Source organism: Marmota monax, unplaced genomic scaffold, assembly GCF_021218885.2.
Source record: "Marmota monax isolate L192 unplaced genomic scaffold, Marmota_monax_Labrador192_F-V1.1 WCK01_AAM20220418_F8-fsc00173, whole genome shotgun sequence".
Lineage (NCBI taxonomy): Eukaryota > Metazoa > Chordata > Mammalia > Rodentia > Sciuridae > Marmota > Marmota monax.
This window is the reverse complement of record NW_026694620.1, coordinates 3,444,116-3,460,416: the sequence shown is the minus strand read 5'-3', so window position 1 is coordinate 3,460,416 and position 16,301 is coordinate 3,444,116. Positions and strand designations below refer to the sequence as shown.

The window sequence follows — 16,301 nt, the reverse complement described above, 5'->3', positions numbered from 1 at the left end:
GGTAGGGTGGGGTGGGGCTGAATCACAGCCGGGTTTGAGAAATTATGAGTTTCAAACCACCTCACACCCTTCCTCCCTCTGGTACCAATGTCCTTTTAGGTACTCTTCAGTCAGTACTGGAAGACATTCTCTCTCTGGTGCCACACTTGGACTGCAGATAATGAAAAAAGGAATTTGACTCAGTAGCTCCCCCTTGCTTTTCCCCAGCTCCCCATGTTCTTTTCCTGCTGAGTATCTATAGTGACAATTCTCTGTCCATCGCTCTGACCTCCATTCCCAACAAAAGGCAGAGGAAGGAGCTGTCAGGAGAGAAAACCATGTTTTCTTATGGAAAGTAACAATGAGATCTAAAATCTTTCAGGTCTAGAGATCAGAAGTGACTCTGGTTTGCCTCAAGGTTGCAGAGACAGGTAGTCCCAGCAGATCCGTGTTCCCTGGGGGTTACCCACACCATGCCATGCCCAGAGTCCCCATCACAGAATGACATGCCCAGGGAGGCCCAGCAAACCTCTCCACTGTGCTGCTGCTGGAAGGGCTTCAGATACACACCTATAAATGATGCCTCTTTTATGAAGAAAGAACAATCCAATGGAAATCTCTGCTGCATAGAATCTGCAAAAGAAAATGGTTCGGGTTTCTGCCTGGCTTCTTAAGACTTCCGTATCTTCTGGAGTCTCACATTCAGGCATCAGAGATAAAAAGAGTGTAAGACCTTAGGCTTCCCAAGATCACATCCTCCCACAGGTGTTCTTCCAACCGTCAGCCCCTCTCTGCCATCTCCAGCTCATCCGTGTCAATGAGACAGGCTTATTTTTCTTCACTGGGGAAGGTGGTTAGCGAATTTGCTACCGACAAAATACTTTCTAATAGAATCATTTAAAGAGTGGCTACCTGTGAGAGTATTCCATGTCAGGAAACATGGCAGAGTAGAGTAAATTTCCATTTTCCTATTCATGGGCAGAATGCACTGGTGTTTGAACATACAATTACTCCCTGGATGACAAAGGCAGCCGTGATGGACTCGAGCTAGTTCACTCATTCGCTGAAGTGCTGGGATAAATGGGACGTACACCATGATTCATACCTGAGTCTGCCCTTTTACATAATTCATAATAAGAGCAGCTACTACCATCCCTTCCAAATCATTCGTAGGTTAATATCTGAAACTCTGAGAAAATGTAGAGGGATGTTTTGAAATTTGCATAGCATTTAAGAGTCTTTGAAGTTTGAAGAACCACAAGTTTGCGCCTGGGCAAATATCACACCCGGGAGACCTAAAGTAAACACATACTGTTTACAAGAGCAGAGAAGTGAAATCTCTGATGGTGAATGCTAGGCTTTGAATGGGGCACCGTCTCTGAAGCTGGCAGAAGAGATAGGATTATGGCTGATTTTTACAATTTTCATGTTTTTTTTTTTTCCCGTAATTAAAAAAAAAACTTTTCTGTAATACACATACATTAAAAGAGGATTGGGCAAGGCATGTTTATGTTGTTTTATGACAAAAAGGTGCCCTCTTGTGATCCCAGCTGAGGCAGAGGATGACAAGTGCCAGGCTGGCCTAGGCAATTTAGTGAGATTCTGCCTCAAAGAATAAAAAAGGGCTTGGATGTTGCACAATGGTACAGAGCCCGGGGATTCAATCCCCAGTCCAGGGGTGGGGAGGGAAGAGAAGAAAATAAAGTGGCTATTTGCTCTTATAGCTCTGTGCTCTAAAGCTTTATTCTGCAATCTGAGCATTTTAATGCTCTATAACTCACAATGTTAAGAGAGGAGATAAGGCAGGCATTTCTAAAACACATTTAAGAACAAATAAAAGCAGAAAAAAAAATCCCCTTTATATTTTTAAAGCTTGCTACCAAAGAATTCCCTATTGTGCCTTCAGTTAATCTCTCCTAGGGCAGATAATCCCGCACAGGCCAAAGATTGCTCTGATTTATCTTTTTAGATGAACAGTGGCCGGACTCCTATTCATGTTGGCTAACTTGATTAGTGGGGTGTACATCTAATTTGGGGAAGTAAAATAGCCATTTGCTTAGGTTTGCTTCTGTTGAGTTTCCAGGGACTTCCTGGCCTCTGAGAAATGGGACAGTGTTCCAGGTATCAAAGTCCCTCCTCTGATCCATGATGACTCCTCCATCCCCACACGGAGCCCGCGGCTCCACTCCTGCATCCCAGCATCCAAGGCGCATCCCACAGAAACACTCCAAGCTGAGCTCGCGGTTCTTCCTTGCAAACCGCAACCTTCCTGATAGCTGCCCTCACCCAAGCCTAAGCTAGGACATCACAGACAAACGTTTCTGTCACCGAATTCTGCTTTTCTTCCTCCAGAATGTTTGTTAAGGATGCTTGCTTCTCTCTGGCTCCAAGCTGAAGCCCTAATTCCAGCTCCATTTCGTCTGCTTAAAAAGATCCCTACTGACCCCTTTGTACCAGCCCCTACATTCCTCCTGCCCACTCAGCTCCCCTCTTCAGCCAGAGGGTGCTGTGAGAACTTGGTCTCATGGGGTCAAGTCCCAGTGAAGCCCCTCCCCTCTGTCCTCTTTCTCAGCCCCCCTCCCTGCCTGTGCTCTCTCCCGGCTCACACCACCTGCTGAGCCACAGGCCTGGACTTGGTCTCACCTCTGTCCACATCCTCTTCCTGGCCTGCCTGTCTCTGGGTTGGGCATTACCTGAAGACTTGCTACTCTCAACCCCCAATTTTGGGGGGCTTGGGTTGTGTTCTGGGCATTTCCCTACAGTTGGAGCCATGCATTATAATTTTCTGTGACTTCTCAAAAGCCAGGTTAGAGCATGAGCTTCCCAGGGAGGGGGAGCCTCATCCTCACGTGTCCAGTGCCTGGTGCACCGTGGGTGTGCAATATTCATTCGCTCAATGAGCAGTGAGGGACTCTACCCCTAAGGGTGGCACAGGGTGGCGTGGGTATGCACCAGCATCTCCAATTTACAGGCAACAGAATAAAAAGCTCCTGTGGAAACATCTAGAAGGGACCTGTTAAGACATCTATTCCCTTGGGAAGTTTCCCAAATGAGCAGGGCCATCTTGGACATCCAATATAGTAGAAGTTCCCAGTTGACAGTACTGGGCCCCCTGAATTACAGGACTGAAAAAAAAATACTCACACTGCTTGTGGCTCCTTAAATTTTCCTACTTGCTGAATATGGTACATGAGGTCCCCGCCGTTGACGTACTCCATGACAAAGTACAGCCGATCCTGCAGACAAAGGTGTACACGTGAACAGGGATCCTTCCCCATAGGTAGCCTGGTTTGCATCCTCATTAGTCAAACTTGGGCTGCGCTGGCAGATCTGCTCAGTTTGAAGCCCTTCACATTTTTTTCCCAGCTAAAGAATAAGCGATATACCCTCCTGCACAAGGGCCTTGGGATGGACGCTCATTACATAACTCTGAACTAATGGCTATCTGCCTCCTGGTTACATACATTCCTCATTACAGTAACGGCCTCAAACATTCTTCCTTTTTTCCCTACATGCATAATATATTTCTAAGCCAGGCGCACTGTGAGGAATCCATATGGGCCAATCAGTTCATTCCCACCAATGTTTCTTGATGATGCAAGTGTGTAAAACTTGGTTTGCAATGTCAAGGAGGGTGGCATGCTGCTGTGGTAATGTGCTCAAATGGATCTTCTGAAAACTCACCCCTTGGATTAGGCTGGGCTTCTAAATTGTACCTGCTTAATGACATCTGTCAGGTAGGGGAGAAGGAGGACCATAACAGGAGAGGTTAATCCAATGTTCTTTGGTAACCACTAGGTCCCCAAATCCTGTATTTTCCTTTTCTCTGTTACTGGTATATGAGGTGTTGGCCACACGCAGGGCATTCATCATACAACCAGAGACGTGTGCATATTTATGAGGACATTACGCTGGGCCAGATGGGAGAGGCTGAGCAGCTAACATCTCAGCACACGAGGTAAAAGCTGACCTCTGCTCTCTGCTAGAGAACATCCCCTTTTCACGGAGGTTATTAAACATTAAAGTGCTGCTCAGGGAGAAAGGCAGCACAGTGAAGCCGGTGATAAGAGCCAGGAAACGGCTCGGGGAGCGTCACTCTCCGGCTCTTCAGTTAGAAACTTCAATATCAGCTTCGAGTCTTTGCTTCGTAGCTTTCTGGAGCTTAATTGGTGTGAGCGGGGTGACGGCAGCTGGGCTGGGATTTAGGGGTTTGCTTCCCTTCCCACCTTGCTGCTCAGCCCTCCCTGCCACTCTTGGGGCGGGGAGTCTGGGTGCTGCTGAGAGCAGGCAGGAGCCCGGGGTGTGGCCAGAGCGCAGCTGACACATAGCTCTGCAGCCTCCTGGAGCGCTGACACGGTGTGGCTCTGTGGCCATCTTGAGATTCTACAGACCCAAAGCACGAGGGCCCTTCCCAGGGGTTTTTAAAGACACACATAAGACACCAAGTCGATTTCTGACCATGGTGCGGTTGGAAATAGTAACTGTCCCAACCACAATGATCACTGACCATTGAGCCATATTTAAAGGGAAAGCCCACCTGGTGCCGTCTAAAGGTCTCGATTTCTTATAGGACAATCGCCAACCCCACAGCTGACAGATCAGTGCTTTGGGATTCTGCCCACCCCTTCCAAAACGTTTTGCTCTATGATAGGGGTTAGTAGACTTTTTCCATAAACGGTTAGACGATAAGTATTTCAGGCTTTGTGTGTTTCTTGTAACTACTCAGCTCCGACGTCTTAGCATGAAAGCAGCCACAGGGGACAGGTAAGTGACTGAGTGGGGCTGTGTCCCTAGAAAATGATGTATGCATGCTGAAATATGAATTTCATCTAATTTTCACATGTCATGAAATACTGTGTTTGGATTTCTTTTTGGTGACCTTTCTTACAGCTCAGGGGACATACAAGGCTGGTCCTAGTTTGCCACTCTTGTTGAGTGTCTGAAACAAACACACGTTTTTATAAAATGGCATCTCCTGAGGTCCCAAAGCCGTGCATGGCAGCTGGACAAGTCGTCAGTCTCATAGAGGCAGGACTGTGAATTAATTCTTAACTTTTTTGAACCCCAAAAGAGTGGCTGTACATCAGATGCAATTTAAAAAATATCTTCCATCTGGTTGGTGGAACCCATGAAGGATGCAGAGCCCCAGGAAGGAGAGGCCCACTGTAAATGTTTGCTGAATTAAATGGAATGAGTGCCACGTCTCCAAGCAGAAGACATCACAGAGGGGGGTGACCCAAATCTGCCATTGCCAGAAGGGTGGGACCTGTCCCTGTCCCTGGCTTGGCATTCCATCCTGCCTCTCCCAGGGATGCTGAGGGCAGGTGAGCACCAGGCCTCAGAGACGCAGCCCCCGGGCCTTACCACCGTCTGGAAGCAGGAGTGCAGCTGCGTCAGGAATGGGGGCTTATCAAGCAGGGCCAGGACCCGCTTCTCCACCATGGTGCACTCCACGTCGTCGTCCTGAATCACCACGTCCTTCTTCAGGATTTTGATGGCATACAGTTCTTCTGTTCCCTTCCTGTCAGCAAGCATCACCTGGGAACAGACCCAGAGCACCCTGAACACGGGAGGAACCGGGCCAGCTGCAAGTCTGAACCGTGGGATAGGAAACTGCTTAGCTAATTTTGCTGCATGTCGCAGTGTCCCCTGAAGGTCCTGTGTAAAGGCTTTTGGTCCCCAGGGTGATGCTTTTGGGAAGAGGTGGAACCTTCAGGAAGGTGGGGCCCTTGTGGAAGTCCTTGGGTTTTTGGGGGGAATGACATGCCCTTGAAGGGATCTGTGAGACTCCAGTTTCTTCATTTTTTTCCTCTTAGTTTCCTGGCTGACAAGGCAAAGAGACTGCCCCACCATGAAGTGCTGCCTCACCAGAGACCAAAGCAACTGGGCCACTCAATCATGGACTGGAACCATGAGCTAAAAATAAACCTTTTCTCTTTATAAATGAATTGACTCAAGCATGTCATTATACTGATGAAAAATGAATACCAACTTTACATACAAATTTGGAAATGTTTCGCATCACCACAAATTAGATTCTTCCAGAACTTGTATAACTTCTAAATGATTGAGATTTGCACTGCATACCTATTGTCACCCAGGGTTGCTATTTTGGTTGCTAAAAGGAATATTCACATTCTCTATGAGGATTAGTCTGAATTCATGCAAGTTTTCAGAAACATCCTTAGGGTATATGCAATGGACCTTTATAACGTCACTCGCCTGGAACTCAAAAAGGCAGGATGGAAATCAGTTCCTGGAGTGGTCGTGAGTCTTGGGACCACTGAGACCCAGTGAAGGAATGCAGGCTGACGGCTCCACCACCCCATATGACCCCACATTTAATTTTTAGTTGTGCAAATTATTCAACTAACATTTTGGAACATCCTCTCTGTTCTGAACAGGTGACGCATGAGAACCTGCTGTTAGTGCTCTGGATACAGTTGTTTTTAATCACAAGAAGTAGGAAGCATTTGAGGAACGTGTACAAATACCCAGGGAGGTCTAAAGGGCTATTCTGGAAACTTCAGGGAGAATAAAACCAACCCACCACTCTCTGCCCAAGCCCCTCCACTTCTTACCTTCCCAAAACTCCCCTTCCCCAGCACCATGAGGAAATTGAAGTCGGTGAGCTTCACTCTGTCGAGGTTGTTGGAAGGTTGTTTCCTGTCTTCAGAAGGACTGATCACTTTGTTACCCGCAGGGCCAAGCTTGGCTTTCTAAACAACAAGCACAGACATGAAAGGCCATTGGTCATTTTTCCAAGGAAAGAGTGACAGAAAACAGCACCTGGGATCCAAGTTTGATGCCAGCTGGAAGGAGGGAGGTGGGAAGGGGAGAGAAACGAATCTGAGAGCCAGATGCAGCTCCTACAGCAGCGGCTATGCTCCCCGAGGGCAGGTCTGCAAAGAGGTGGAAGGTTGCCCTTCCCTGTCTCAACTCCACACCTGGTTAACCCAGGAATCAGGCAAGGGCACGTCAGTTCTAATTCCGGGATGTAAAAGCCAGCTTTGGGGAGTGGCTGGGGTGGTGGATCAGCAGTAGAACTAGTACCCTTGGGGCCCTGGATTTGATCCTCAGCACCACATATAAATAAAATAAAGGTAGTGTGTCCACCTACAACTAAAAAACATATTTAAAAAAAAAAGTCAGCTTTGGGGAAAAATGGTACATTTTCACTACCGATTCATAAAGGAAATAACTGTGGCTGATGTTTTCATCATCTGTAGATTTTCTGGTTTAAAGTCCTTCTGCATAAAGGAAATTTGTACCCAGGCAAAGAGGGAGAAGAAAGTCCTTTGGAGAGGAATGATGTAAGTGGCAAGGTGCGGGGATGAGTTATTGCTACTTTCACAGGCACGGCAAGGAGAGCAGGCTTCTGTTTGATTTTTAAAAGTTAAGAGTCAAACTCATAAAAAGAAATGGGGTGTGCATGGGAACCTGGTTTCGCATAAAACCGGAAGGTTCCGGAAGTGTGGTGAATGATACTCAAGCAATGGAAGGAGGTCCACGCACTAGGTTCCCCATGTGACGGCGCTGGTGGGGCCACACTCACTACTCTCATGGAGAGTCACCATGTCCATGGGGAACAGCAGGAGGGCTCAGAAGAAAAGGGGAGACGAGTGAGATCCTGTGGGCATGATCCTCCTAACAGTCAGCAAGGCGCAGTGGTGCATGCCCATAATCCCAGTGGCTCGGGAGGCTGAGGCAGGAGGATCACAAGTTCAAAGCATGGTTCAGTGAGTTAGTGAGGCCCTAAGCAACTTAGTGAGACTCTGTCTCTGAATAAAAAATGTAAGGGCTGGGGATGTGGCTCCGTGGTTAAGGGCCCCTGGGTTCAATCTCTGATATCAAAAAGAAAAAAAGAAAAAGATGGCCAAGGAGATATAAAAGGCATTTGAGAAGGGCTTTACTATGGACCAGTGCATTGGAAAGACTGGTCCTTAGCTCTAGGGGAAAATGGGATTTGCAGTTTTCTTCTTTGGCAGCAGAGAAGGCTTAGGAATCATCCTCACTCCCTCTTTGAGAACCAGCCTCCCTTGCTGCACAATTAGAGTGAGCCACCCTGCACCGGAGTCTTTGCCTTAGCAGAGTGAGCCCCCTCAGCGGTCTCTGGATTCCTGTCCCTAATGCTGTGCTTTGCACAGAATATGCACCCAACACTTGGGTTGAATGAATAAAGAGATGAAATGTCAATGTCTCTACCTGATGCTGTGTTACGGGGTGATGCTCTTTCCCACAGAAGTAACTCATTTGTACAGGATGGAATCTCACAGCTCGAGTACGTGCTCTTAAGAACTGAGCACACGCGTTGAAGACGAGAGGGAGGTGGACCTGGCATTTTTGCTTCAAGCCTAGAGGTATTGAATAGGATGTGCTCGTCGGGAAGTTCAAACTTTCCTCTGGTTGGGTAGCGGAGTCTGCTGTGCAATAGTAAACTGGCAATAGATCGACAGAAGCGGCAGATGCATTCATTTAAAGTGCACAGGTGCTAAACAAAATATGAAACTCAAAGAGGGGTCAGATGGCTGAGGCTGAAATACTCTCTTCACAGGAGAGAGGGAAGTGGAGGGGGATCCGACAGGGGGAGGAAAGTATTTTCGGGGGAGAGAACGAGCCTGGGAATAATCAATGGTCTGGGACAAAGTTCCTCTGGGCTCTGAGTGTGGTGTCTGATTTTTAGTCTCTTCCTGTGCAGTCAGAGGACAATCTTTAGTACAGAAAAGCAGATGTGATCAGGTAGGTCTTGCTGATCATCAGGCCTGGGCTCTGTAGGCTTTGGGATGCGCATGTATAATCTCAACTCTGAGATTCCTTGGGAATGGAATTTCAGTAAGATTGGAAATCAACTGTGTTCCTTTCTGGCAAATCTGGTCTTTGGGCAGATAAGGGAGCTTCAGAGAAAACCCTCCCTGCAGCTGTGCTCCCCAAGAGCTCTCAGTTTGAAGTCTAAAGCAGCAAATTTTGGGGTATTGTTTTCTGAGCCCATGTGCTCTGCCTCTATTGGGAGTTCACCGAGGGAAACAGGTGTGAACTTGGGGCCACTGGAAACCCTGACAGGCTGTGACGATAAAACACCAACCACAGTGGCACATCAGGGTGTCTCCCTTTGGCCGAGGGTGGAAGGAATTTTAAGGCAGATTTGTGAGAAGGAGCCAGAAATTCACGATCAAGTTCCACTGGGGACCCCTCAACTGTGGGACCAGCCCAGGCCTCCAGACATCTGCCCATCATGATCACAAGTGGAGAAACTTCCTGGTCTGTGCCTAAATTTGAAAGAATCATTAGGAAGTCTACGTGTGATACAAGAATACCGCCCGATGCCACTCTTTTGCTCTTTTGATTTAGGAAAAAAAAAATGTTATGAGAAAGAGACACAAGATCAATTTTATCTTCTCAGGAACTTCATAAAGAACATCTAAAAAAAAAAAAAAACCAAAACCAAAAAACCCAACCACGGTTATGATTCATGGATCCGAGGTGCTTGACACACTTCAGAACATTTTCATCTGGGGAAGCTGCTATTCATAGACCTAGGTGGATGCCAGCTTCCACCTAGTTAGGGTTGGATGGGAGGTGTCCCCAACAGCTCATGTGGGAGACAATGCAAAAATGTTTAGAGATGAAATGAATGGGTTATAAGAGGTTTAACCTAATCAGTGCATTTATCCTGATAGGGATTAACTTGGTGGTAACTATAGGCAGGTAGGATGTGGCTGGAGGAGGTGGTTCCTGGGGCGTATATTCCCCTCCCACACTCTGCCACCATGATGTTCTGCCTCACCTTGAGCCCTGAGGAATGGAGCTGGCCTTCTGTGGACTGAGTCCTCTGAAACTATGAGTCCCCAAATAAATCTTTCCTCCCCTAATTGTTCTTGTCAGGTCTTTTGGTCACAGCAGTGAAAATCTGAAACACACCTGCAGGGTGGGGCTCTAGCCAGCTGCTCCTGACTCACAGGTGTTCCTAACAGCCATGCAGTCATGGAATATTGGCTGATGCAGGTGACGGCCTCCGGATTAGATATGGGGCCTTGTTGGGCCATGACACAATGGCTTCATGAGTTTTGTGCTGTGACCTTAGACTATTTACAGGGACAAGATATTGCCCACAGTTAGGCTGTGGTAGAAGGGAGGTAGAGACAAAAGCATTTTTTGCATTCCAAAATTCCTGAGCCTAACTGCAATAAGATCTTGGACTCAGTCTGAAAAGCCATGAATTTTGGAGAAACCCCCACAAAGGAGACTCTTAATCCCAGGAGTGGAATCTCAACAGCACAGAAGGAGGTTCTAAAGGGCACATTCCACTGTCCTTTCTTTTTGGCCAGAAGCAGTATTGAATTTTCTATGGATGGCAGAGCAGGTGGTTGGTTGGGAAAGAGAGAGGCCAGCATGTGGGGCCCAGAGCAGGCCAGGGTGGCCACACTAGCCACATTCATGTCTGAGGGTTGGCTTCTCGGTGGTGTGGCCCAGAGGGTGAGAGTAGATTTCTCCCCACCCTGGGCCAGTCCTGAGATAACAGCAGCACCTTCATACAGCTATCCCCCATCCAGAGTGGACATTCGCCAGTAGAGCACCCTGAGCTGCTCCACACTGCCACCTGCAGGCCATGCTGTTGAAGGCCACGTAGCCACCAGATACTGAATCTTTGCAACAACTCTTGTGCTATGGTGGTCTGGGCCTGGCTTTGGGTAAGCCCTACTTCCAATCTGGGTCCAATAGACAATGAGATAGGAGGAGACTATCAGCGGATACCTAACAGCTGTCACTGTCAAGGGGGAAGGTTGGGTCCCACCATGCAGGACTCCCAGGCAGGTCACAGACCTGGGCTGTGGCCCAGATGCTGTGGACTGTCTTGACTTCCAGTCCACGGGCAGCACCTCCTTTGCCTGGGCCATTGATTCTGTTTCCCCTGCCCCTGCCTGGCTGCCTTCTCCCCGTCCCTCAGGGTCCAGCTCGACCTCATCCCTCAAGGTCCAGCTCAACTGCCATTTCCCCAGGAAACCCGTTCCCTGAAGACAGCCTGGGACTCTCCCTTGTGGTTCCCCAGGCTTTTCCTCAATAGCGTGTGGCACCTGGTAAATCTTTGTGGGTGCACTTGTTTAACACCTCTTGCAATCACCCTCGGTCACGCCCAGTCTTCCTTCAGATCACAGCCACAATCCCCTTCTCCTCACGGCCCCATCTCCATGCACTGTGGCACTGGCCACCTGGCTGGCCTCCCTGTGTCCACCCCACCCTGCAGGCTGTTCACTGGAGGCATCCTGCTAAGGGGTCAGGGCAGGCCTGTCCTGTTCTGGTTTCACTGGCTTCCTATATGACAGAGGGACAGAGCCCCAGTCTTTCAGGATGGTAGGAGGAGATGGCTTTCCACTCTCTGCCTAATTCCCATCACTCCTCAGCCTCTCTCCCAGCCATACCACCTCCATGACGTTCCTCATTCTGTCTTGGTCTTGGCCTTGCCTTTCTCCCTTCTGAAAGCTCAAAGCCACCAGTTCAGGGTGGTCACTGGCTGACTCTCTCCCTGCTCCGTCACCTCCTGCTCCCTCCTGCTTCCCCTTTCTTCCTAGGCTTGTTACCACCGACTGCCTCAGTCCTCATCTGAGACCTTTAGTTCATCCCCCAAATCCAGCTCAGGGGCCTACCCTGTGGCAGACGCTGTGCCCACCCACATGTCCTGAGCTGTCAGCTCTGCACACCTGTGGACACCCGAGGCTGAGGTGGGCTGGGCTTCCATCGGCCACTCTTACAGAGTAGCCTGAAGACCCTCCAGTCACTGCCCCTTCCATCTACTGCAGGCTGAAGCACATCCCAGCTCCTCGTGGACTGAGCTGCCACTGCCCAGGGGTGACCAGCGCAGTCGCACACCCTCAGCGGGCTTCCCCAGGTCACATCCCTACTCCCCACCAGTGTCTCTGGGGAATCTCTTCCCAAGTGAACCTGTTCTTAAATTCCACTGCTGAGTCAGCTTTGGGGGAACCTAGACAAACACACCCACCTTCTTCCTGGACTTAGGGATATACCTTCCTCACTGGACCGTGCAACCCTGAAGGCAAGGAGCGTGTCTTCCTCAACTTTGAGTCTTTAGAACAAGCACTACCTGGGGCGCATGAGTAGGACGCCAGCATCTCATCCACATGCTCACGTATGTTCGTTAAGGTGTGGGGCTGATCGAATCTGCAGGGGCCAACTTGGAGCCAGCTCTAGTTGACCAGATGACAAACTTTAATACAGAAGAGCAGATGTTATCAGGTAAGTGCTGCAGACAATCAGGCCTGGGCTCTTTAAGCTCTAGGGTGCTCACGTATAACCTCAACTCTTTCCACAGAGCCATCCCTGCTCCTGCTGGGACAGCTGCAGAGAGGTGCTGTGAGGGCATTGCTGCCCCCAGGGAGGTGGGCATACAGTGCCCTCACAAGAGGCCAGGCTGGCCGGGTGAGCTAGGCCAGCAAGCCCTAAGAGTTTCTCTGAAGGGATCCTCTGTGCAGTCCGGCCTGCCCGAGCCCAGCTGAAAAGCAGCCCTGAGCCCCTAGCTGCCCACTTTTTCCTCTGAGCTTTTGAAAGCGTCTGTTTGGCAACTGGCCTCCCAGCAGGACGGAGGCCTGTCTGGGCTCACGTCTTGTGGACACGACTCTAGTTGTCATGGATGTAATTCAGACCTCACCAGGAGTGCAAACAAAATCAATATATGTTTAAGGATAAAGCTGAAGCCACAGCTCAATGCAGAGATTTCAGAAAACCAGAGAAGGCACAGGAGAAGCGTGGACGTGGCCTGGCAGAGGGACTAGTCCGGCTGGGGGAAGGCAAGCGGGAATTTAAACTGCAGAGACTGAAAAGCAGATGTGTCCTGAAGGCGGACACGCAGAGAAGAGCACTGACGGGGGCTGTTGACCTGAGCAGACGTTAGCCCTATCCCTGTCTCACTCGACCCCGAGTTATGTGAAGAAGGTGAAGGAAGAGGGGGGTCTGAGCAGCAGCATGGAGACCTCGGGCTCCTCATCTTAGCACAGTAAGACTGCATCCCTAGACTGTGGCACTCCACTTACACCCTTCTGCCTGGTCTTCTCTGCTTTGCTCCAGAGCGAGTTGTTGGCACCCTTGCTCTATGACCGTGCCTTGAAGGTCATTGGTATTCAGGGGCAACTGCAGGCTGCCTGGGTCTGGGTTCTGCTGGGCCAACTCATGGGCTGAAACCCTGTGCTATCATTTGAATATGGTTTATCTCCACTAAAACTCATAAGAGGTGGTGGGACAGAGCACTCATGGACGAATCAATGCTTTTCTCCCAGGAATGGCTCAGCTGTTGCAGGAGCTCAGCCCCTTTTCTTTCTTTTCTAGGTTCTGGAGATCAAACCCAGGACCTTATGCATGTGCTAAGCACATGCTCTACCTCAGAGCTGCACTCCCATCCCCCTTCCTCTTTTAGCATGTGCCCACTTGCTCTTCCATTTTTCACCATGAATTGAAGCAGTATGAGCCCCTCACCAGAAGCCTAGTAGGTGCTGGCATCATGCTCTCGGACCTCCAGAACTGTGAGCTAAATAAAACTCTTTTCATCATAAATTACCTAGCTTCAAGTGTTCTGTTACAGCCACTTAAAACAGATCTATGATCTAGAGCGATGTGTGAGGTTACAGATGGGCTTTGTGGGTGCTCATACCCTGCCAGGAGTCTCACGGGCTCCCTCACTCTCGGGGGGTAAGGGGAATGGGTCTCGGCTCCAGTCATTTGCCCTGATTTCCTGTGTGTTTAATGTAGCCCTGAGAAGCTGGGCTAGCACTGGTAAAGGAAAAGACCTTGGCTCATGGAAATGGCAGAGACTATTTTCAAAGGAAGTAAAAATGGAAACAACAGATGTATAATGTTGTAAAACAGAATAAAGTGACTTTAAATGCTGAAGCCTTAGCATGCCTTCAAAAAAATTACACTAAAGCACAGCAGGCTTTACTGGCTATGACTAAACAATTCAGAATGCAGGATTTTTAGGTGCCACCAAAGATGGTACCTTAGCATTTGGTCACGTCTGGCTTCAGGATGCTACTTGGATCACCAGGCTATGAGACTCAGCAGTGGTGTCTCCAGATCAGGGAATTAACTAGTAAGCAACTTCTAAGGCATCTCATTTGGTACCATTGACATATTCTTTGAAGTCATAACCGTTTGCAGTCATTGAAGGTGTTTACAGACCAAACTCTGGTGGCCTCCTGTCAAGCAGATCACACCAGGTGAGTCTGCATATTGCAAACCCCAACTCTTGCAGGTTGGTTTGAAACACAGTCCACGTATACAAGCACAGGTGCCCCAGGAGCCCTGCGAGTGTCCCATGAGGGCCTCTCTACACTCGACTCACCATTAGGGAGTTTTTGAGTTAAAATCAAGAGGAGGCCATGCCAAGCCACTTGCACTCTGTACCTTTGGAGGCCTCGATGGCGGGAGACACTTGTTTTTCATCAGGTTAAACAGCTGGCTGCCACGGAACTGTGACAATCTGACCTACGTAACAGAAGTGTCCCACAGCTTAATACCACAGATGTGCTGTGGTGTTGGATTTTGTATAATGAACATATTAGCTTTGGTATGTGGGGAAACAGACCAAGGAGACACGGGGAAGCTGCTGTCCGTGACCACCAGCCTCTTGCAGGAAAGCCCTCTGTCTTGGAATTCCGACAAAAGGGCCGACTTCCCTCCAGTGTGAGTCCAAGTGCAAAGACCCACCCACCGTAAGAATGCAGACTGGAGATGGAGGGCAGCCTTCCCAGTGGGTCTGTTTTCTTCCTGCAGGGTTTTGGGCAATGCTCTGCAGAGCTGGTTAATGTCTAGCCACGCCACACTTTGAATGTGCTCACTCACTGACTTTGTGAGTGTGTCTTCAGGAATACAGTATCTCCTAGCATTACTGAAAATACGACTTTGATGTATACATTTATCAAAGATGTTTGCAGTGAGTGGAGAGATGAACTGGACCACAATGGACGGACGATTCTTTCTATTCTAAGATTCCAAGGGTGGATGGGCCAACAGTGAGCAACTGTAGGAGCAGATGAATCATTATGATTTTCTCCTATAATTATTTTTTGGGGATGGCGGTTTGGTAAAAATGCTCTTGGTTCAGGGTTTATCTGAGCAGCCCCAGCAAAACAAAAACAAAACCTCTGGTGTTTCAGTGCCAGTCCACCAATCAGGGCATAGTCAACAGTCATAGCTGTGTTACATGCAGCCAAGGCCCTCAGCATAGCATCGACCCTGGAGGGTAAGAACTTATCTTCCCCCTGCAGTGCTAGTTAAGAGTGATCAAGTGTTTCAGAAGATGAAAGCCACAAGGGACCAGGAAGGGGTTTCCAAAGAGGCCATTAACTGGGGAGGTGTGTTAACACCACGAGGCATGACATCTGACATCTGTTCCCTGCTACTCAGTAACCAGGCAACCTGGTAAAATGATGCTACTTAATGGGCAATTACAGCCTCCTGGGTAGCACAGCTGGAGTCAAAGAGATGGTCACCAATGAGTTTTCATCTGCTGGGACAGGACGTACTAAGCACGCTGCCGCCTGAGAGCCTCTGCACTTCCTGCCTTCTCTGATCCAGTTGGGCACAGTCCCGTCCTTGTTCCAGCGATGCGTTAACCTGAGGCTGTGTCTGGTGGGCTCCTTCCTGTGGTCTGTAGCCCTTCCCACTTTTCTCTTCTTGTTTGTCATCCCTCTCCCTCCACTGGGACGAGCACAGGGACCTGGGCAGTCTGTCCACTGCTGTATCCATCTCTAGGGTCCAGGACGTGTCTGGACGTGTTCACCCTCAAGCACTCTCAGAATGAATGCCTCGGTAGATGGTGAAGGCACCTACTTTTCATGTAACTTTTTTTGAAAGGCAGAGTTGCTGCTTTGTGACAATTTCTATGATGCAGCGTCTTGTTATAAACTAATTCATGACCGTTTTTGAAAATTTAACAGTCATAGATAAATACAAAGAAAAAAAAAAACCAACGAGGAAAAATTTAAATATGCATAATTTCAGCACCGGGAGATAACCATTGTTAACATTTTGGTGGATATTCTTCTAAGCCTTTCTTTCATGCTTTCTTATTTGATACACATAGAATTACATTGTTTGAAATCTGCATTATTTTAATGAATGCGTGGTATCTCACTACATGGCTCTAGGAACCACTGCCCTACGATTGGATTCTAGGTTATTCTAATTTTCACTAACATGCAGATGAACAGTTTTTAGTTCAAATTGCCATGCCGAATTCAGTGCTTTCCTTCCTTTATCAAGGTTCAGGAAACTTGTTCTACAAATATTTCTGGGCTTGCAGACCAAACACTGTC

The 16,301-nt window shown here is 48.6% G+C and overlaps 1 protein-coding gene across 2 annotated transcripts in view; it reads right to left on the bottom strand.

The window, feature by feature from the left end:
• Prkca (protein kinase C alpha) overlaps positions 1-16,301 on the bottom strand; it is a 410,592-nt gene that overhangs the window by 53,123 nt on the left and 341,168 nt on the right. For both annotated transcript variants that reach the window (XM_058572202.1, XM_046422686.2), the window contains exons 9-12: positions 6,561-6,698; positions 5,344-5,517; positions 3,124-3,215; positions 550-612 (exon numbers count right to left, since the gene is read on the bottom strand). In XM_058572202.1, coding sequence (XP_058428185.1) covers positions 550-612; positions 3,124-3,215; positions 5,344-5,517; positions 6,561-6,698 — 467 coding nt within the window. The remainder of the gene's footprint in view (positions 1-549; positions 613-3,123; positions 3,216-5,343; positions 5,518-6,560; positions 6,699-16,301) is intronic.